General features: G+C 40.3%; 1 protein-coding gene across 1 annotated transcript in view; it reads right to left on the reverse strand.

Annotated features, from left to right (window-relative positions):
- The window catches only part of LOC126195572 (dynein axonemal heavy chain 2), a 957,657-nt gene that overhangs the window by 647,697 nt on the left and 291,646 nt on the right, over positions 1 to 18,314 (reverse strand). Inside the window, 1 exon segment of the mRNA XM_049934198.1 lies at positions 13,441 to 13,579. Coding sequence (XP_049790155.1) covers positions 13,441 to 13,579 — 139 coding nt within the window.

The raw sequence follows: 18,314 nt of genomic DNA on the forward strand, positions 1-18,314 counted from the left end.
TGCACCGCAGGAAGCAGCAACGACTGTCAGTGAGCTGAAGGTCCCTGGTACTCCAGACATCACTGCACTGTCTGTGAGGATACTCAACTTACTACAACGAAACCCATTTCCAAACTTAAGGTGTGTGGCTGGGTTATACGATTTTGCATGGTTTAGTGAACAATGTGTCTTCCCTTGGGCACTAAATGCCTGAGGCTGTTGAGGTCCTCCTACACTATAGGTCAAAAGTTTTCGATCAGCAATCACAGCTATGGGTTTATGGTTAAAGCGGGGATTTTGTGTTGAATATTCTATTGTATCTCCATTCTGATAATAAAACAAGTATAAACATGAAAAACCTAGTAGCCTCCATTATGTTCGCACAGAGTTCACTGAATATCGACACAATAATGATGTGCCTTTACGTAATACCATACCATTCAAATACCCCTCACTCCTCAACTGACTGTGTAGCAACCAGTTTGCATTAGTTTACAGTACTTTTTGTGCATCTAGTAGTGTGTTTGTGAACTTGATCAGGTTCATACCAATTTCTTCGTAACGGGACAGAAACAGGAGATTATAACTGAAAAATGTTTTGTAATTGTAGTTATGCATCAGGAATTCTACTCTGGTAGAGAAATAACAACGAAAGTTGGTGTAGCCCAAACTATGGTGGAGTATAAATTGTAGCAGTTCAAACAAAGTGGTGCCAATCCAAGTATTCCATGATCTGGAAGACCCTGAGTACCATCATACACGGATGATCAGTTCATATGCATACACAGTAAATGTCAGAGGATTCATACTGCACCTGAAATTCATGAGTAAGAAAACAGTATGAGAGCACTCCAATCTCTGTCACAATAGTGCAATGCTGTCTTCGTGAACAAGGACTAATGGAGTGCATAGTGGGCAAAAATCCTTTATTACACAAACAAAATAAGGTGAAAAGATAGCAATGGGCACTGCAACTGCAGTGTACAGCAGTGGTCAAGATGTTATTCACAAATGAATATAACTTTGTAAGTATTTCGAATCCATCATCAATGATTGTTCATCAACTTTACAGACAATGTGTGAAAAGTCTGAATGTGACACCAGCAGTGCAGCATGGTGGACGGTCGGTCACGGGGTGAGGATGTTTCATGGATGATAAAATCAGGGATCTAGTGAAAATTAAGGGAACAGTAATGAAGGAAAGATATCACAGACTACTAATCAACCCTGCAATTTGATCTGGCTAGAGACTTATTTGTCATGGGTTTGTTCTGCAGCAGAAAAATGATCCCAAATATGTTTCTAAATTGTGGAGAGGGTAGGCCAATAGAAAAGAGAATTGTGGAGAACTGAGGAATATTATTTTGGCCAAGTCTGTCACCTGACTTATTTCCAGTTAAACTCTAATGTGATGAACTTGACAGGGAGGTCAGAAAACTGAGGTCATCTACAGCTGAAGATTTATGTAATAATTTACAGATAATTTACAGACATGTTGAACTGCAATATCTACAAGAATGCTACAAAATCTTATATCCACAATGTCAACAGTTGCCACTGTTTTGAGGGCAGTTTAAAACAAATTATATTGTACTTAATGATAGAGAAAATATTTATTTTGTCAGTCCATTTAGTTTGCAAATTTTTTTTTTTTTTTTTTTTTTTTTTTTTTTTTAATCATGGGGATCGAAAATTTTTGACCGGTAGTGTAAACAAACAAACAACATTCAAATGCAATATATGAAATGTGCTTTATATGCTTTCCTAATACACTAAGAGGAATATTTATATGTTACAGAATTGTTCTCTTGCATTAAGAAACTCTTGAGAAAGGCTACTGCAAAAACACAAAGCACATACAAATTACGGAAGTTCCTTTACCACCATCCCCCCTCCCAATCACTAGATAGTACCTAGCTGAGAGCAGTAGTGTTTACTTGTAATTAATTTTCAGGCTGTATGCAGATTTTTAAATGCTTACCATATGATTTGTCAGTTGCAAGAAAGGGTATAAAAGGAACTGCAAACTGCACTCAACGCTGTACACAGACACTTGTTTCTAATATAAGCCCTGAAAAAATTGGAAAAGGAGTGTTTTCAGAAAGAAGCATAACGAATAATGTTGTTAGATGTGAAGGATGCCCTTGAAGGCATCAGAAAACTGAAGTCTAAGTAAAGCTTAAATAAAAATTCTGATGCGGATGACATGGTAAAAAACAAGAAAACTGTTTACCATCTGAAAAAATACACACCTCTTGTGTAGAACATTCGGTTTCTGGTTACAAATATTTGTTGAGATATCACAGTTGCAGACTTACTGATAGAAATTACACACACACAAAGAAACAAGCTTTATGGTCACTTGCTTAATAAAGTGTTGGTTCACATTTGCACATAATAAAGCAGCAATTTGGAGTGACATATATTTGACAATTCCTTTGTTTCCAGGGATAAGTAGCACTAGATGTTTACACACAGATTACATGATTCCTGTAAATTATGGGCCAGTGGTTTTTGCATGTGAAGCTGTTGCCCAGTAGCATCCCAGATGTGTTCCATCAGGTTCAGATCAGGTGAATTTGATGGACAAGAAATCATCAATATGAGTTCACTATCACTATCATGTCTCTCAAACCACTGTAGCACCATTAAGACCTTGTAGTATGAACAGCTATCCTGCTGGAAGATGCCATCGTCGTTGGGTAAGACATCAAGCATGAAGGGATTCAGGTGGTCTGCAATAATTTTTGCATAGTTTACTGCTGTCACAGACCATTCAATTACTACCATGGGACCCACAAAAGTCCAGTTGAACATACTCCAAAAGCAAAAAACACAGTACTGACCTAACTAGCCTGCATCTGTGACATGGTGGATGTTCTGAACAGCCAACCTCCTGGATGAGCATCAACCTGGTTAGCAATAAATGTTATTCATCTGACCAGGTGCCACATTTCCATTGATCCTCATTCCAGTCTCTATGGTTCTGTGCCCAAGGTAATCATCCTTGATAACATCACTGAGTCATTACAGCAACATGTAGGAGTTGTCTGCTGCTGAATCTCTTATTCAACAATGTGCACTCAATGGTGTGCTTCAAAACACTTGTGCCTGCCATCAGATCTGCCACAGGTTACCACCTATCCTGCCACACAGAGGCAGCAAGCTTCTGAACTCCACTGCTGCATCGAAGCTTTGCACTGCTCAGCCAGCAACCAACAACACAGACAGGCTACATGGGCAACAGACCTCTCTGCTGATGACAGACATGAAAGGGCTGCACTCTGTCCTACCATCAGCCAGAAATCCGAGTGCCACCCGAGATCAATGACCCCGTAAATCTTTTTTCTTCTGAATGCCACACGAGTGAAAATAATACTAGCTTTCCCATACAGAAGCGAGATGTATGAGACAGGCGAAATACCCTCAGACTTCAAGAAGAATATAATAATTCCAATCCCAAAGAAAGCAGGTGTTGGCAGATGTGAAAATTACCGAACTATCAGTTTAATAAGTCACAGCTGCAAAATACTAACACGAATTCATTACAGACAAATGGAAAAACTGGTAGAAGCCGACCTCGGGGAAGATCAGTTTGGATGCCATAGAAATATTGGAACACATGAGGCAATACTGACCCTACGACGTATCTTAGAAGAAAGATTAAGGAAAGGCAAACATACGTTCCTAGCATTTGTAGACTTAGAGAAAGCTTTTGACAATGTTGACTTGAATACTCTCTTCCAAATTCTAAAGTTGGCAGGGGTAAAATACAGGGAGCGAAAGGCTATTTACAATTTGTACAGAAACCAGATGGCAGTTATAAGAGTCGAGGGGCATGAAAGGCAAGCAGTGGTTGGGAAGGGAGTGAGACAGGGTTGTAGCCTCTCCCCAATGTTATTCAATCTGTATATTGAGAAAGCAGTAAGGGAAACAAAAGAAAAATTTGGAGTAGGTATTAAAATCCATGGACAAGAAATAAAAACTTTGAGGTTCGTCGATGACATTGTAATTCTGTCAGAGACAGAAAAGGACTTGGAAGAGCAGTTGAACGTAATGGACAGTGTCTTGAGAGGAGGATATATGATGAACATCAACAAAACCAAAACGAGGATAATGGAATGTAGTCGAGTTAACTCGGGTGATGCTGAGGGAATTAGATCAGGCAATGAGACACTTAAAGTAGTAAAGGAGTTTTGCTATTTGGGGAGCAAAATAACTGATGATGGTCGAAGTAGAGAGGATATAAAATGTAGACTGGCAATGGCAAGGAAAGCGTTTCTGAAGAAGAGAAATTTGTTAACATCGAGTATAGATTCAAGTGTCAGGAAGTCGTTTCTGAAAGTATTTGTATGGAGTGTAGCCATGTACGGAAGTGAAACGTGGATGATAAATAGTTTGGACAAGAAGAGAATAGAAGCTTTCGAAATGTGGTGCTACAGAAGAATGCTGAAGATTAGATGGATAGATCACATAACTAATGGGGTATTGAATAAAATTGGAGAGAAGAGGAGTTTGTGACACAACTTGACAAGAAGAAGGGGTCGGTTGGTAGGACATGTTCTGAGGCATCAAGGAATTACCAATTTAGTATTGGAGGGCAGTGTGGAGGGTAAAAATCGTAGAGGGAAACCAAGAGATGAATACACTAAGCAGATTCAGAAGGATGTAGGTTGCAGTAGTTACTCAGAGGTGAAGAAGCTTGCACAGGATAGGGTAGCATGGAGGGCTGCATCAAACCAGTCTGAGGACTGAAGACCACAACAACAAAAACAACACATTAATTATTGTTTGGTGTTGCTATTTTTTTTCCATCAGAAAGGAGGAGGAGGACACAAAATCAAACTTTACGGGTTGAGAGGTTATACGATTGTTATTTCAGTGATTACAAAATTGAGTCATATTTACAAAGCACTTGGCAGGATGACTTCACATATCAGTTTGATGTTGCCCAGTCTCTGCCCTGGATGCATGCAATGATTTGGTTTGGGTGGGTGTCATAAGGCCACTGAATTCCCTCCTGAGGCAAGCTGGATGTTAGCACCCAGATGGAGTTGATGTTTGAGTTGGTTCCACACATGTTCTATTGGAGATACATGTGTGGATGTTGTTGGGGACAGATGCAGAGATTTTGCTGGCCATGGAAGCACCTGAGCATCACACAGACATTTCACAGAGGTGTGTGCCATGTGTGGATGAGTATTGTCCTTTTAAAAATGGCAGCATGATACCGTCAATGAGAGGTAGCACAAGATGACGCAGTATGTCTGTGATGTGGTACTGCGCTGTTAGAGTTCTCTTGATCACTATCAGCCGTGATCTGAAGTCATTTCTCCCCGCACTATAATGCCAGGAGTAAAACCACTCTACCTCTCCAACACATTGGAAGAAAAGGATCTCTCACCAGGCTTCTGACACACTCATTGAGGGTGATCATCCAGGGTCATGCAGAACCACAGTTCATTGCTGATGTTGTAATCCATGACATTCATGGAAGGACAAGAATCACAAATGTCAAATATAGAGCTCAGAATCAAGATGTGTGTGATCGCAATTAGTTTCTAAACATCGAGCCACATACTGTGGGGAAGTATTAGTCAACAGGTGCGGAGTTTACCTGGTGGATAGCATTTGTAATCTCCATGGGGAAAAGAGGAATGAAGGTGCTCTGGTACTGTGGAAGATTTCCAGCACCAAAGAAGACAAATATGATGTAGACAAGCAATTGTTGTTACATACTATTCACATAATGTTAACAAGAATTCATTATGACTTGTTGGTTCCCATTTCACCTTTTGTGAAAGTTTGTGATAATATACAGAGTTAACTGGAATAAATCTACACGTTAAGTACAGAAGCAGTGTTTTGTTTTATAGCCACTTCACTTATGGTGCGGGGTGGTACAGAATGTAGCAGGGAGTCCATTTCTTGTTCTCATAACACAGGTACAGATCTGAAGGGCTTACAATGTGCGAGTACACAACGTGGAGATACTCCCTTGCAGCATGTTCAACTAGACCTGGGCGACGACTACGCCTGCCATCACATTCCCATCCCGCCCAACATCACGCCACCGCCACGTCTGGATGCCCACACATCTGGATATAGTACAATTTGACCAGCTGGCCATACAGAGACCCATACTGAGAATTTAACAAATGCTGTTATGTGCTTATAACCCTGTCTCACGTGAGTATGCGGCATCTCTGTGTCCTTCACAGTAACCGCTCAACAGCTGACACTGTTCCCGCATATTATGCTTCTTATGTACCCTAACAGGCCTAGTAACAATACTAAACCTGAACACCACAACTGCACTCTGATGGCTGTTCTACCTGTCATGGATAATCACAATTCGAACAATTTACGTACCTGTAGAATGGTGTGCACGCTTATGAAATTACATTGATATCGTGTCATGTCTACTGGTAGCTTCAATTTTTTGGTCAGGCAGTATATATAAATATACAGTAAATATGATGTACAAAAGATAAATGGTATTGAACAATTTACAAAAGAAACACAAAATTTAAAACCACAAAATTGGCAACAACTGCAAGCAGGACTTTTAAAAGCAGCTGAAACTGTAGCACTGCAAACAAGAACACGAAAACACCTATGGTGGACAGATGAGTGTGACCAACTGATAAATCTCAGACAACACATGTGGCAAAATTGGCTGTGCAACAAAAATCAAAAGACCCTGGAAGATCTCAAAGATACCTAGTAAACAGTCAGAAAAGCAATACGAACAGTCCTTAAACAACACAAAGACAAAAAATTGTAAGACAGAGAAAATTATTTCAAGAAAAACAATTCCCGAAATTTCTACAGAGTATTCAAATGAAAATCAACAAAGTACTCTCCTCCATCACTCTAATTCAAAAATGAACATGGGAGAAATTGCCCATACCAACACCGAAAACTGTGAAATTCTTGCAAAATACTTTTCTAAATTACTGAATTGTGGAAAGCCTGCAGAGTTCCATCATACACTACGAAACCCAGACTCAAAGCCACCAAGTTTACAGGAGATTAAAGAGATAATTCAGTCACTTAAAAATAACAAAACATCAGAAGACCAAATCATTGCAGAATTATGGAAAAATGCAGGAGAAAATCTTATTGCAAAACTCAAAGAAATTATACTTGAAATCTGGAAAACTGAAAAAAATCCCCACAGATTGGAAGACAGCAATCATACACCCTCTGTACAAAAAGGAAGTAAAACAGACCCCAACAACTATCGTGGAATCTATTTATTGTCAATAACATACAAAATTCTGTCTAAAGCCCTACTAAACTGAGCAGAACCTCAGCTGGATTAAAAACTAGGCAAATACCAAGGTGGATTCAGAAAAGGTTGATCATGCGTAGAACAAATCCTTAACTTGAAAAACTCGATTAAATATTTGCATAGTACTTCAAACAAAAGTTATGTCATCACGTTTATCGACTTTAAAAAAGCATATGACAGTATAGACTGAGAATGCCTTTTTGAAGTGTTAGCAGAATTTGGACTAGATCAAAAGACAACAAACATCATAAAAGAAACACTCATGGAAATCAAATCCAGAGTAAAATTTATGGGAGAATTGAGCACAGAGTTTGAAATAGACACAGGAGTATGACAAGGGGATGGACTGTCCCCAGTGCTCTTCAATTGTGCTCTTGATAAAGTTGTTCGAGAATGGAGAAAAGCAGGTGCACCTGCACACAGAATGGGACCAAAACGTAAGGGCATAGAATTAGTCTGTTTAGAATTTGCTGACGACATGGCACTGATCGTCCAAGACATTACCAATACACAGAAACAGGTAGCAAAAATAGGATTACAAATTTCATTTGAATAAAACAAAATTTATGACTGACATCAAAGATGTACCTTCTGATCTCAAAATTGGTAATAACTACATCTCTTGAGTAAAAGAATTTAAATATTTAGGTGAATGGATTGCAGAAAATTGTAATGAAAAGAAATCTGTCAGATCGAGAGTCCAGAAAAAGGAGACGGCATTTCAGTTAACAAAAAACGTTTACAACAAAAAGAGTCTCTCGTGGAACTGCAAAATGCGACACTACACAACAGTAATTAAACCCGAAGCTCTCTATGCATCTGAGACACTAAACCTTCAACACAGAACACTAAAAGGGGAATTAAAAGTAAAAGAACATAAAATAATGAGGAAAATGCTAGGACCAAGAACTAAACATGGTGTGCATTATCCAAAACCCAATGCAGAAATATATAAAAATATCTCCAAAATAACATACACAATATGCACGTGAAGAATCCAATTCGTGGGGCATTTAGAAATAATGGACTCAAACAGGTTAACGCACAAAATCCATACAATTTTAAAGAACAAAACTACAAAACCGAACTGGTACAAACAGATGGAAAAAGACCTGAGAGAATTAGGGTCTCCAAATCTACATGACAGAAATGAAATGAGAAAAATCACAACACATGGTTTTGAGGAAGAAGAGAGAAAAACTAACCAACATATGTGGTCTAAGCAACGAAAGCTAGCCCATTTGTTGCTTATGAAGGAATACTGGGCGAAAAGGAAGGCCAACAAATGTTGATTACGCATGGTCCTAAGTGATCCATCCGCGAAGAAGAAGAAGAAGAAGAAAAAGAAGAAATATATACAAGAGAAACAGGTCTCTAAATGAGTTACTGAAGTAGGTCATAGTCTGTTTAGTGGTGTGTTTCAATAGGTTTTTCAATGCTTGAGTGAATTCTTTTGGAAAGTTTGTGTTTGGATGACTTATGAATGCATTCCACAACACATTTTTGCATTTGGAACTCACATGTTTTCAGCACATTTTTGCTAAAATTTCACAACTTTTTCAGCCTATTTTTGCACCTTAAATTCCTTGTCTAGTTATTATATCTTGCCTTAAAGTTTTTTTATGTTACAGAGGCCGTAGCCACATGGCATTTCCATTTATTATACACTCCTGGAAATGGAAAAAAGAATACATTGACACCGGTGTGTCAGACCCACCATACTTGCTCCGGACACTGCGAGAGGGCTGTACAAGCAATGATCACACGCACGGCACAGCGGACACACCAGGAACCGCGGTGTTGGCCGTCGAATGGCACTAGCTGCGCAGCATTTGTGCACTGCCGCCGTCAGTGTCGCCAGTTTGCCGTGGCATACGGAGCTCCATCACAGTCTTTAACACTGGTAGCATGCCGCGACAGCGTGGACGTGAACCGTATGTGCAGTTGACGGACTTTGAGCGAGGGCGTATAGTGGGCATGCAGGAGGCCGGGTGGACGTACCGCCGAATTGCTCAACACGTGGGGCGTGAGGTCTCCACAGTACATCGATGTTGTCGCCAGTGGTCGGCAGAAGGTGCACGTGCCCGTCGACCTGGGACCGGGCCACAGCGACGCACGGATGCACGCCAAGACCGTAGGATCCTACGCAGTGCCGTAGGGGACCGCACCGCCACTTCCCAGCAGATTAGGGACACTGTTGCTCCTGGGGTATCGGTGAGGACCATTCGCAACCGTCTCCACGATTCTGGGCTACGGTCCCGCACACCGTTAGGCCGTCTTCCGCTCACGCCCCAACATCGTGCAGCCCGCCTCCAGTGGTGTCGCGACAGGCGTGAATGGAGGGACGAATGGAGACGTGTCGTCTTCAGCGATGAGAGTCGCTTCTGCCTTGGTGCCAATGATGGTCGTATGCGTGTTTGGCGCCGTGCAGGTGAGCGCCACAATCAGGACTGCATACGACCGAGGCACACAGGGCCAACACCCGGCATCATGGTGTGGGGAGCGATCTCCTACACTGGCCGTACACCACTGGTGATCGTCGAGGGGACACTGAATAGTGCACGGTACATCCAAACCGTCATCGAACCCATCTTTCTACCATTCCTAGACCGGCAAGGGAACTTGCTGTTCCAACAGGACAATGCACGTCCGCATGTATCCCGTGCCACCCAACGTGCTCTAGAAGGTGTAAGTCAACTACCCTGGCCAGCAAGATCTCCGGATCTGTCCCCCATTGAGCATGTTTGGGACTGGATGAAGCATCGTCTCACGCGGTCTGCACGTCCAGCACGAACGCTGGTCCAACTGAGGCGCCAGGTGGAAATGGCATGGCAAGCCGTTCCACAGGACTACATCCAGCATCTCTACGATCGTCTCCATGGGAGAATAGCAGCCTGCATTGCTGCGAAAGGTGGATATACACTGTACTAGTGCCGACATTGTGCATGCTCTGTTGCCTGTGTCTATGTGCCTGTGGTTCTGTCAGTGTGATCATGTGATGTATCTGACCCCAGGAATGTGTCAATAAAGTTTCCCCTTCCTGGGACAATGAATTCACGGTGTTCTTATTTCAATTTCCAGGAGTGTATATGAAACATGAATTTGTAAACCTCATGTTGCGAGAGGAGGTAGTATTTTGTCACCGGTTACAAACAACACTTAGTGTTGTAGCCTTCATGCATTAGTACATTTTAAATGCAGAAGCTTTTTATGCTTTTTGTCTATGTTTTAACTCTCAACATTAGTCTGAGCTTCAAAGATGGGACTGATAGTTGCCATCCATTCCTCAAAATTACATACAATGAGAAATTCCTATTCTGAAATATCATTAACTAATATCTGACATAATTAACTGTAGACTTCATGTACAACCTTTTTATGGTTTTTTGGGCTTCCCTTAAAATTTCTCTGTTCATTTCCACAATACATTCTCTTAATGTTTTATCACTGGTGTACCTTCACTCACGATGTGCACAATTTCAGAGATTGTGCATCCATAATCCACAGGACTGCTTATATAGGCCACATGATTTGGCCCCTGGAATGCTGTGGTAAGCTGCCAAAGAAACTGTACTATTTAAGTGATCACCAACGAGTGCTCGGCCTATTCTGTAACTTTTATTACTGTTGTCCAGTGAATGTGTTCAGTGTTATGCACACCTTTTCTTCATTGTATCTTATGTGTTGATCTATAAAGTATCTTATGTGTTGATCTATAAAGTGATTTGTTCCATAAGTCGTGTTTGTTCTTGCTATAGCGAACTTGGCAATGAGTGCAGGTTATGTTTTCTCCGTGTTAGTGTAAATGCTAATTCATCCAACAAACATCTCAATGGAAGAAATGCTCCAATGTATCATTGCCCAGCAGAAAGCTGTTGTGGAACAGCAGCACCCTCTTGCCACTGCTGTCAATCAAGGGGCATCTGTGTGTTCGCAGCAGGTTACCCTCCCACCACCCTTTCTGGCATATGATGAATCAGCTGAAGATTGGGATTCCTATGAGACATGGTTACTCCAAAATTTCCAGGTTTTTCGTATGGGCAATGTAAACCTATGTAGGGCTTTCTTTCTGTCCTGGCTTTCGCCATCCAATTATCAGTTGTCGTGCTAGCTTGCACCTTTGCAAGAAGTGGCCAGCTTATCATTTGATGAAATGTGCAAGTTTCTCTTGATGCATTACAATGACAGAACATGTCATTGCGATTTGTGTAGAATTTTATCACTGTCATAAATGCCAAACCAATCTTATAAAGCCTGGCCTGTGGAATTACAAGGATTGAGTCGTTGATGTAAATTTGTCACTGTGCTCATCATGAATTCTACACTGATCAAATGGTGCGTGGTGATATTATTCATCTGGCCCCATGTAGGGAACTCCGTGAAAAAGCACTGCAATGTGAGAATCAGACCTTTTACTGATGTGCCCAATATAGCACAGGCCGCAGGCAATCAGATTGCTGCATGGTGGGGGGGAGGGGAGGGGGGAGAGTAGTGGAAGTCATATTGGAAGTTGCTCAGTCGACCTCTACTAGGTACGCTGCAAGGGTTCAGGATGACGGGGAACCTGTTGCAGCAGTACAACCTTCGACTCAGCATCACATGGGATACCATCAGCTACGACCACTGCAGCATCAAGCTACATCACAATGGCAGCCATATCTTGCCTGTGCCGCTTAGTCTAGTACGAGTGTGATGCTTGCCATAAGCATTGGCCTGTTTGCAACAAATGTCAAAAGAAAGGCCATATTGCATTCATGTGTAACTCCTCTTCAAACAAGGCAGACACAGTAGTATTGATGGACATAAAGTGTATCTCTACAATGACTGTCTCCCCAAACAAATTGTTTGTTGACTTACGTGTGTTTAATTAACTGCTGAAAATACAAGTGGACACAGGAGCAGGAGCAGCAGTGACTTTAGTAAACACACAAAAGTACATGGACTCCCCCCCCCCTCCCTCCCTCCCTCCGTCCCACCAACCAACAGAAGTTTCACAGGAGTTGGTTAGCTACAATAAACAGTAGAGTCCGATCCTATGTCAGTTCTCTGCTCCTGTCTCTTACAAATCTGTTCTTCACCCTCTCACCTCCCTTGTTGTTGATCAGTCTCATGCTGCAGACATGTTTCAGTTAGATATGTTTAACACTTTTGGCTTCTCCACTGCCAATGAGGTAAGTCGTCAGATCAAGATCCGTATCAGCAGCTGGAGTCCCTCTGCTTTGAGTTTTTGTCTTTGTTTTCACCTAGGCTTGGTTGTGCTACCAGTTTTCAAGCCCACATTACCACAAAAAGAGTCCAGCTGCCCTCGCATTTTCAGGTGCAGGAGTACATGTTGCATTGCATGACTCTGTCAAGGTCAATTAGATTGTGTGACATCACTCAATGTCATTCAGCCCATTTGGAAGTATATTATGCACAAAGTCTCATGTACAAATATGAGGCATCTTTCCCAGTGATAATATTCACCATAAACATTTTCTATAAAGTGGCACTATTTTATACTATTTTATACAGCAGAGATTGTGAAATTATAAATACAACAGTATAAACTTGTAACGTTAATGGTGTATATGATCTGAGATGACAGCTGCTCTATCTCATTTATAAAGGACTTGTACTCTGATGAACATCAAACTATGAATCTTAAGTGTCCCTGACAATCAGCAAATGTGTTAGTAAAAGGTGTGACATCAAATACAGTAGAAAATCAGAGGCCATGGTTGGCTGTTTCAGATGCTTTTAAAGGTATTTTGAAAAAAGGAAGAAAAGGAAGGAGGCTTAATGTTATCCAACTGCAAATGAGGTCATTAGAGAAGGCAAAGGTATTACGATACTTCCTTGCATGCTGTAGTCTAACTGATGGGATTAAAAGCAAAGAAAGGGGACACATTATCCATAATTATACTCTGCTTTTAAAATTCTGCACAATAATCAGTGAGGATCTTGGTTCATATGTATCACAATTTTGTTCCATTTAGTGTTTGCCCCATCTAAAAACTTTCATTTAGATAATTTATTTCTTACTTCTAATAAAATTTATTTCTTGTTTCAACACATTAATTAAAAAAATTATTTACAGAACCATGACTTAAATGAATTCTATTCAACATAGTTCTCAAATTATAACCCTGAAAATCTCCACAGAGCTGTAAAATGAAACTCACCCTTCTCTGTTGTTGCACGCAATGCATTCTTTTCTTTATACATCTTGAACATGAGGTCTTTCCATATATTAGTTGCTTTATCATATTCATCTGTCTCCTTTGGAAGCTGCTTTCTTATATCTTCACCAGAAAATATGTTCTGAAAATCAGAGTAATAGAAAGTACAAACAATGTCTATTATTCATTAAACCAACCACAAACCATAAATAATTGGCCTTGGCAACACTGATTACAATAACAACAACACTGATTGTACTTGTTGCAATTATAGAATATAGCATCTGAATCAATTTCATTATTAGTTCCTAAGACACCTTGAAAGTAACTAATACTACCATTTCTCTTATAGATAAACCCAATATTGTTAAATCTTCAACTTTTGTAGTCCTGTCATTCTCGGTTGTGGACATACCACAACAATACAATAATAATGATGTATAACTTTCACAACAAAAAGCAATATTATAATACACAATGTATTATTACCAATGATTCACATACTCAAAATGTGATAAAGTTAAGAATAGCAGTGATGCTCTTAATTATGTGTTTTGTATAGTAAAAGTTTGCGTCAGCAACCAGAGACAGTGGCCATGTGTGTGTGAGCTGCATTTGTGTGTGTGTGTGTGTGTTTTTTGTGTATTTCAGAAGAAAGCCTTCTGGCTGAAAGTTTACATGTTTATCAGCACTTAACCCTCTACTGCCCACCGTGACTCTGAAGTCACGTCAAATTTTATCGTTATATTTCGCATTAGGATCGTTATTTCTTTCTTGACCAGTGTGACTTGAGTGTTACAATATGGCTGCTTTATACACAAACAATGTAACTGCCCACTGTGACCTCAGAGTCACAGAACTATTTTTAAAAAATAATTTTTTTCAAAAACAAAAATTCACCTGATATGTGTTAAATACATTATTCTCTAACATTCTGTGCAAATAAATATTTTTTTCTACAGGAAATAATAATTTGGGCAATAGAGGGTTAACATTTCTGCTATATGGTGAGTAGCAATCTATCTTTTTCATAATATTGTCAAAAGTTAGTAATGATCATTATGAAGTGCAATGGAAACTCATAAGAGTGTAACCACAGTTGGTTTTAAGCACTGGGTATTTCTAACACTACAGCACTTTTTCCTCAATTACTAAATCATATACACATCAAGTTTGCTTTGAATAGTTCCAGAGCTCCTCTACTCATCTGCAACAGTACTAGGTATGTCATATGTGCACTAGTTTAGGTTGAAATTGCTCAGAGCACTCCACAAATAGGAAGGTTATCTTGTTGACAGAGATGTCATTAGAGTTAGAGTTAAAACTTGTTATAGGGAAAGATGGGGAAGGAAATGTGACATGCCACCTTTAGAGGAACCATCTCGGCATTTTCTAACAGAACTGTGTTCTGCATTTTTGAAGACAATTGTGAGGACTCTTTGTAAATAGACAGCAAACAACTATCTCCACGTGATTTATTTAGCATCTAGTCATCCATCACAAACAATAGTACAAACTCCCCAGACTGGCTTGCATGAAGAGGAAACACTTGGAATTCAACCAGTATCATGGACATGGGTTTCTCTTGACTGGTAAGTTCACTGACACATAATGATCATCATAGAAGGGTATGAAGGTAGCCAGGTACCAATGCTTGTCCAAGACACGCAGTTCCGTAATTTCAACTGGTAAGTCTTGTTTTCGGAGAGTATCATGTATAGATGGTGTACATCTCTCACCACAATCAAGGGCAATTTCAGGGGTGTTCCAACTTACTGTCCACCCCTAAGGCCAACATCTTGAACACTGGTACATCTATGGTAACACTAATATGCATCGTGACATGCCAAACCTTGGGACACATCCCTCCAGATTGAAGGAATAAATTGAATGGCACAGCCTGTGATATCAGCTACCATGAACTTGACTGAGTATGTTTGGGACCAACTGAAACATGCAGTGAATCGGTGCTGGAATCCACCATGTACACTGGAGGACTTTGGAGGGCAACTGTCAAAGAGTGAGAGGTTTGAGAAGCAACATTTCAACCACCTTGTTGATAGTATGTGCAGCACGATCCAAGCCTGTTGCAATTCACAGTGTAGAGCAACACAATATTAAATGCAACCCAGCAGTAAATTTTGATTTCATCGATACACACTTTAAAACATACTGCCTTTATTTCGATCACAGCAGCTATGAGAGGGAGGGGAAGAGAGAGAGGGGGGGGGAGTAGAGGAGAGGAGAGGAGAGGAGAGGAGAGGGAGAGAAAGAGAGAGGGGGGGGGGGGCGGGAGGGAGGGAGGGAGGAGTAGGAAGGGAGGGAGGGAGAGAGAGAGAAATAAATTAATAAAAACAGTTTTAAACTTAAATCTTAGAATTCATATTCTTTGTAATTTAATGTAAATGGACAGATAAAAAATCTACTCACCAAGCGGCAGCAGGGGACATGCACACACAAAAGGATTTAACTTTTACGAGCTTTCAGAGCTAGTGGCTCCTTCTTCTGGCAGAAGAGTTGAAGCGCAAGGAAGAAGGGTGAAGGAAAAGGACTGGAGAGGTTTAGGGAAAAGGGGTACAGTTCAGAAAAGTCACCCAGAACCCCAGCTCAGGGGAGACTTACTGGACGAAATGAGAAGGAAAGACTGATTGTTGGGGACTGTACTGGATGAGATTTGAAAACCTGACAGCTTAAAGTGGAAGACAGGGTAATATGCAAGACAGAGATTACTACTAAAACATCATGTATGAGTTAATAAGAGTGAAAAGATAAGTCTGTTTTATGTAACAGAGATGGGGGGGGGGGGGGGCGGGCAAAATGTAGACAAGTCAAAAAATGACACATGTAGAAAACTAAAATGGAGTGAAGAAAGCAGTAGTTACTGTGAAGAAATGCTGAGATGGAAGGAATTAACACAAATTAATGCCAGGTGGGTGGCAAGAACCAAGGACATGTTGTAGCGCTATTTCCCACCTGCAGAGTTCTGAGAAACTGGTGTCTGGGGGGAAGAATACAAATTATGAACCAGGCATCGAGATCATGACTGTCCTGTTGTACAGTATGCTCTGCAACAGGATGTTGTGTGTTGCCTGTATACACCTTCTGCCTACACCCATTCATCCTGACTGATAACTGGGTGGTAGTAATGCAGATGTAAACGACCTCAATTCAGCTTATTACATTATAAGACAATGACACAGAGGACACATGATTAACAAAACACATGAAATTTAAAAAGTTAAGTGTAACAGATCTTGGTGTGGAAGGGGTGCTAACATATCTTTAATAATTGGGCTTTACAGAGAGTAACTAAATTTCAGAAAACAAAATCAACAGTGAGATTCATACTACTGCCATTACACACTCGGTGTAAAAAAATCATGCAAATTTGTAGAGTTATCAGAGAGGATGCGACGGATTTTTTACGTGCATGCTTGCAATGCACCAATTGCGATGGATTATACGTTGCTGCTGCAATGCAATTTCTTTTATAATTTTTGTTCACCTACCTCTTTACAGCGGTAGTTCTTCCCACATAAACTCCTGACTGCAGCTACTTACAAGATCACAGAAAAGCAGTGTTGAGGAAACTGTAACCTCATAGCTACATGCCAGAGGCCGCTATAAGTAAAATTTGCTGAAAATTTTCTATGTACTTTAAAGAAATGATTCGGAAAGGGGATGTCACTCGTACTTTAAACATGAAGTTCAAATTTAAACCTTCAATAGATCTTTATTGCCGTTAGGCAAGATCATCAGTGTACATTTACGAAAATTACTGAAGTTTCTGCTCACAGTTATCACCATACCTAAAACAGCAAGAACTTTTACCTTCCCAAATTCGGAAACCAATTACTTGTAAAACAGTCAATGATCGGCCAATTACTTCTGCACACGATATTCAGTGGTTGTCTTTAGTAAAAGTTTATGCTCGCCATAAAATACTCAGTAAGAATATACTCAGTACCGCCACGCTACATAATTCAAAGTTCACTCACGATTTTCGTCGGAACGAATTATCACAACACACTACAGTTTTTATAAACAGTTTCTGGCCACTACCAGATACCATTAACACTGGACCATAATGCGGAAGTCATCCCAAGACTTCATCTTACACATAATGCGAAAAGTCACATCCAGCATAACCGCCTCCAATCAAAGCTAGCTCGCGACTCTCCTCTCACTCTCCCACACTCAAAACTATATCTCCTCGCTAGGCGGTCAACCGTCTCACTTCTCATTGGCTGTCAGCACTTACGACCAATGAGAACTCCCTTGTAGGGCGCGGCTCGCACCAAAATCTAGCAAGCACCAACCACTTCTCTAGGCTCATTGACGTCATCAAATTAAGTAACACAAAACTCTCTAATTAAATAAACAAAACAAAATGAACTATAAGCTTTACCCTACATCTGGAAATTTATTATGTAGTCGCGACTGTTCTGGCTGTCTTATACATAAGCATACATACTTGGACATCCGACATTCACTAGTGGACTGGTTCCCACGTTACAGAGTTGGAACACTTGCCAGTTCCTGTAGAGAATTACATGAATGATTTTTAATAATGCCGAACGTCCCACATACTCTCATGCATGCATTCTCATTCACACACACCCTAACACACAATACACATATTTACTTAGAATTCTTGAAATTATTATTATAGAAAAGTCCAGAGGTTTTCTGAAACTAAATCTTTCCAAATTTATATATGAACACTGGAAGTGTTATCAGATCATTGTACATAGTCACTGAAGGTGAACTATTACATCACTGTATTTATTTAAATTCTTGACTGTCGGAAAATTAGGTTTTATTTTTTTTTTTATGGAATTTTACTAACTTCCAAAATGCAACTATTTTTTTCACAA

Source organism: Schistocerca nitens, chromosome 7 (assembly GCF_023898315.1).
Source record: "Schistocerca nitens isolate TAMUIC-IGC-003100 chromosome 7, iqSchNite1.1, whole genome shotgun sequence".
Lineage (NCBI taxonomy): Eukaryota > Metazoa > Arthropoda > Insecta > Orthoptera > Acrididae > Schistocerca > Schistocerca nitens.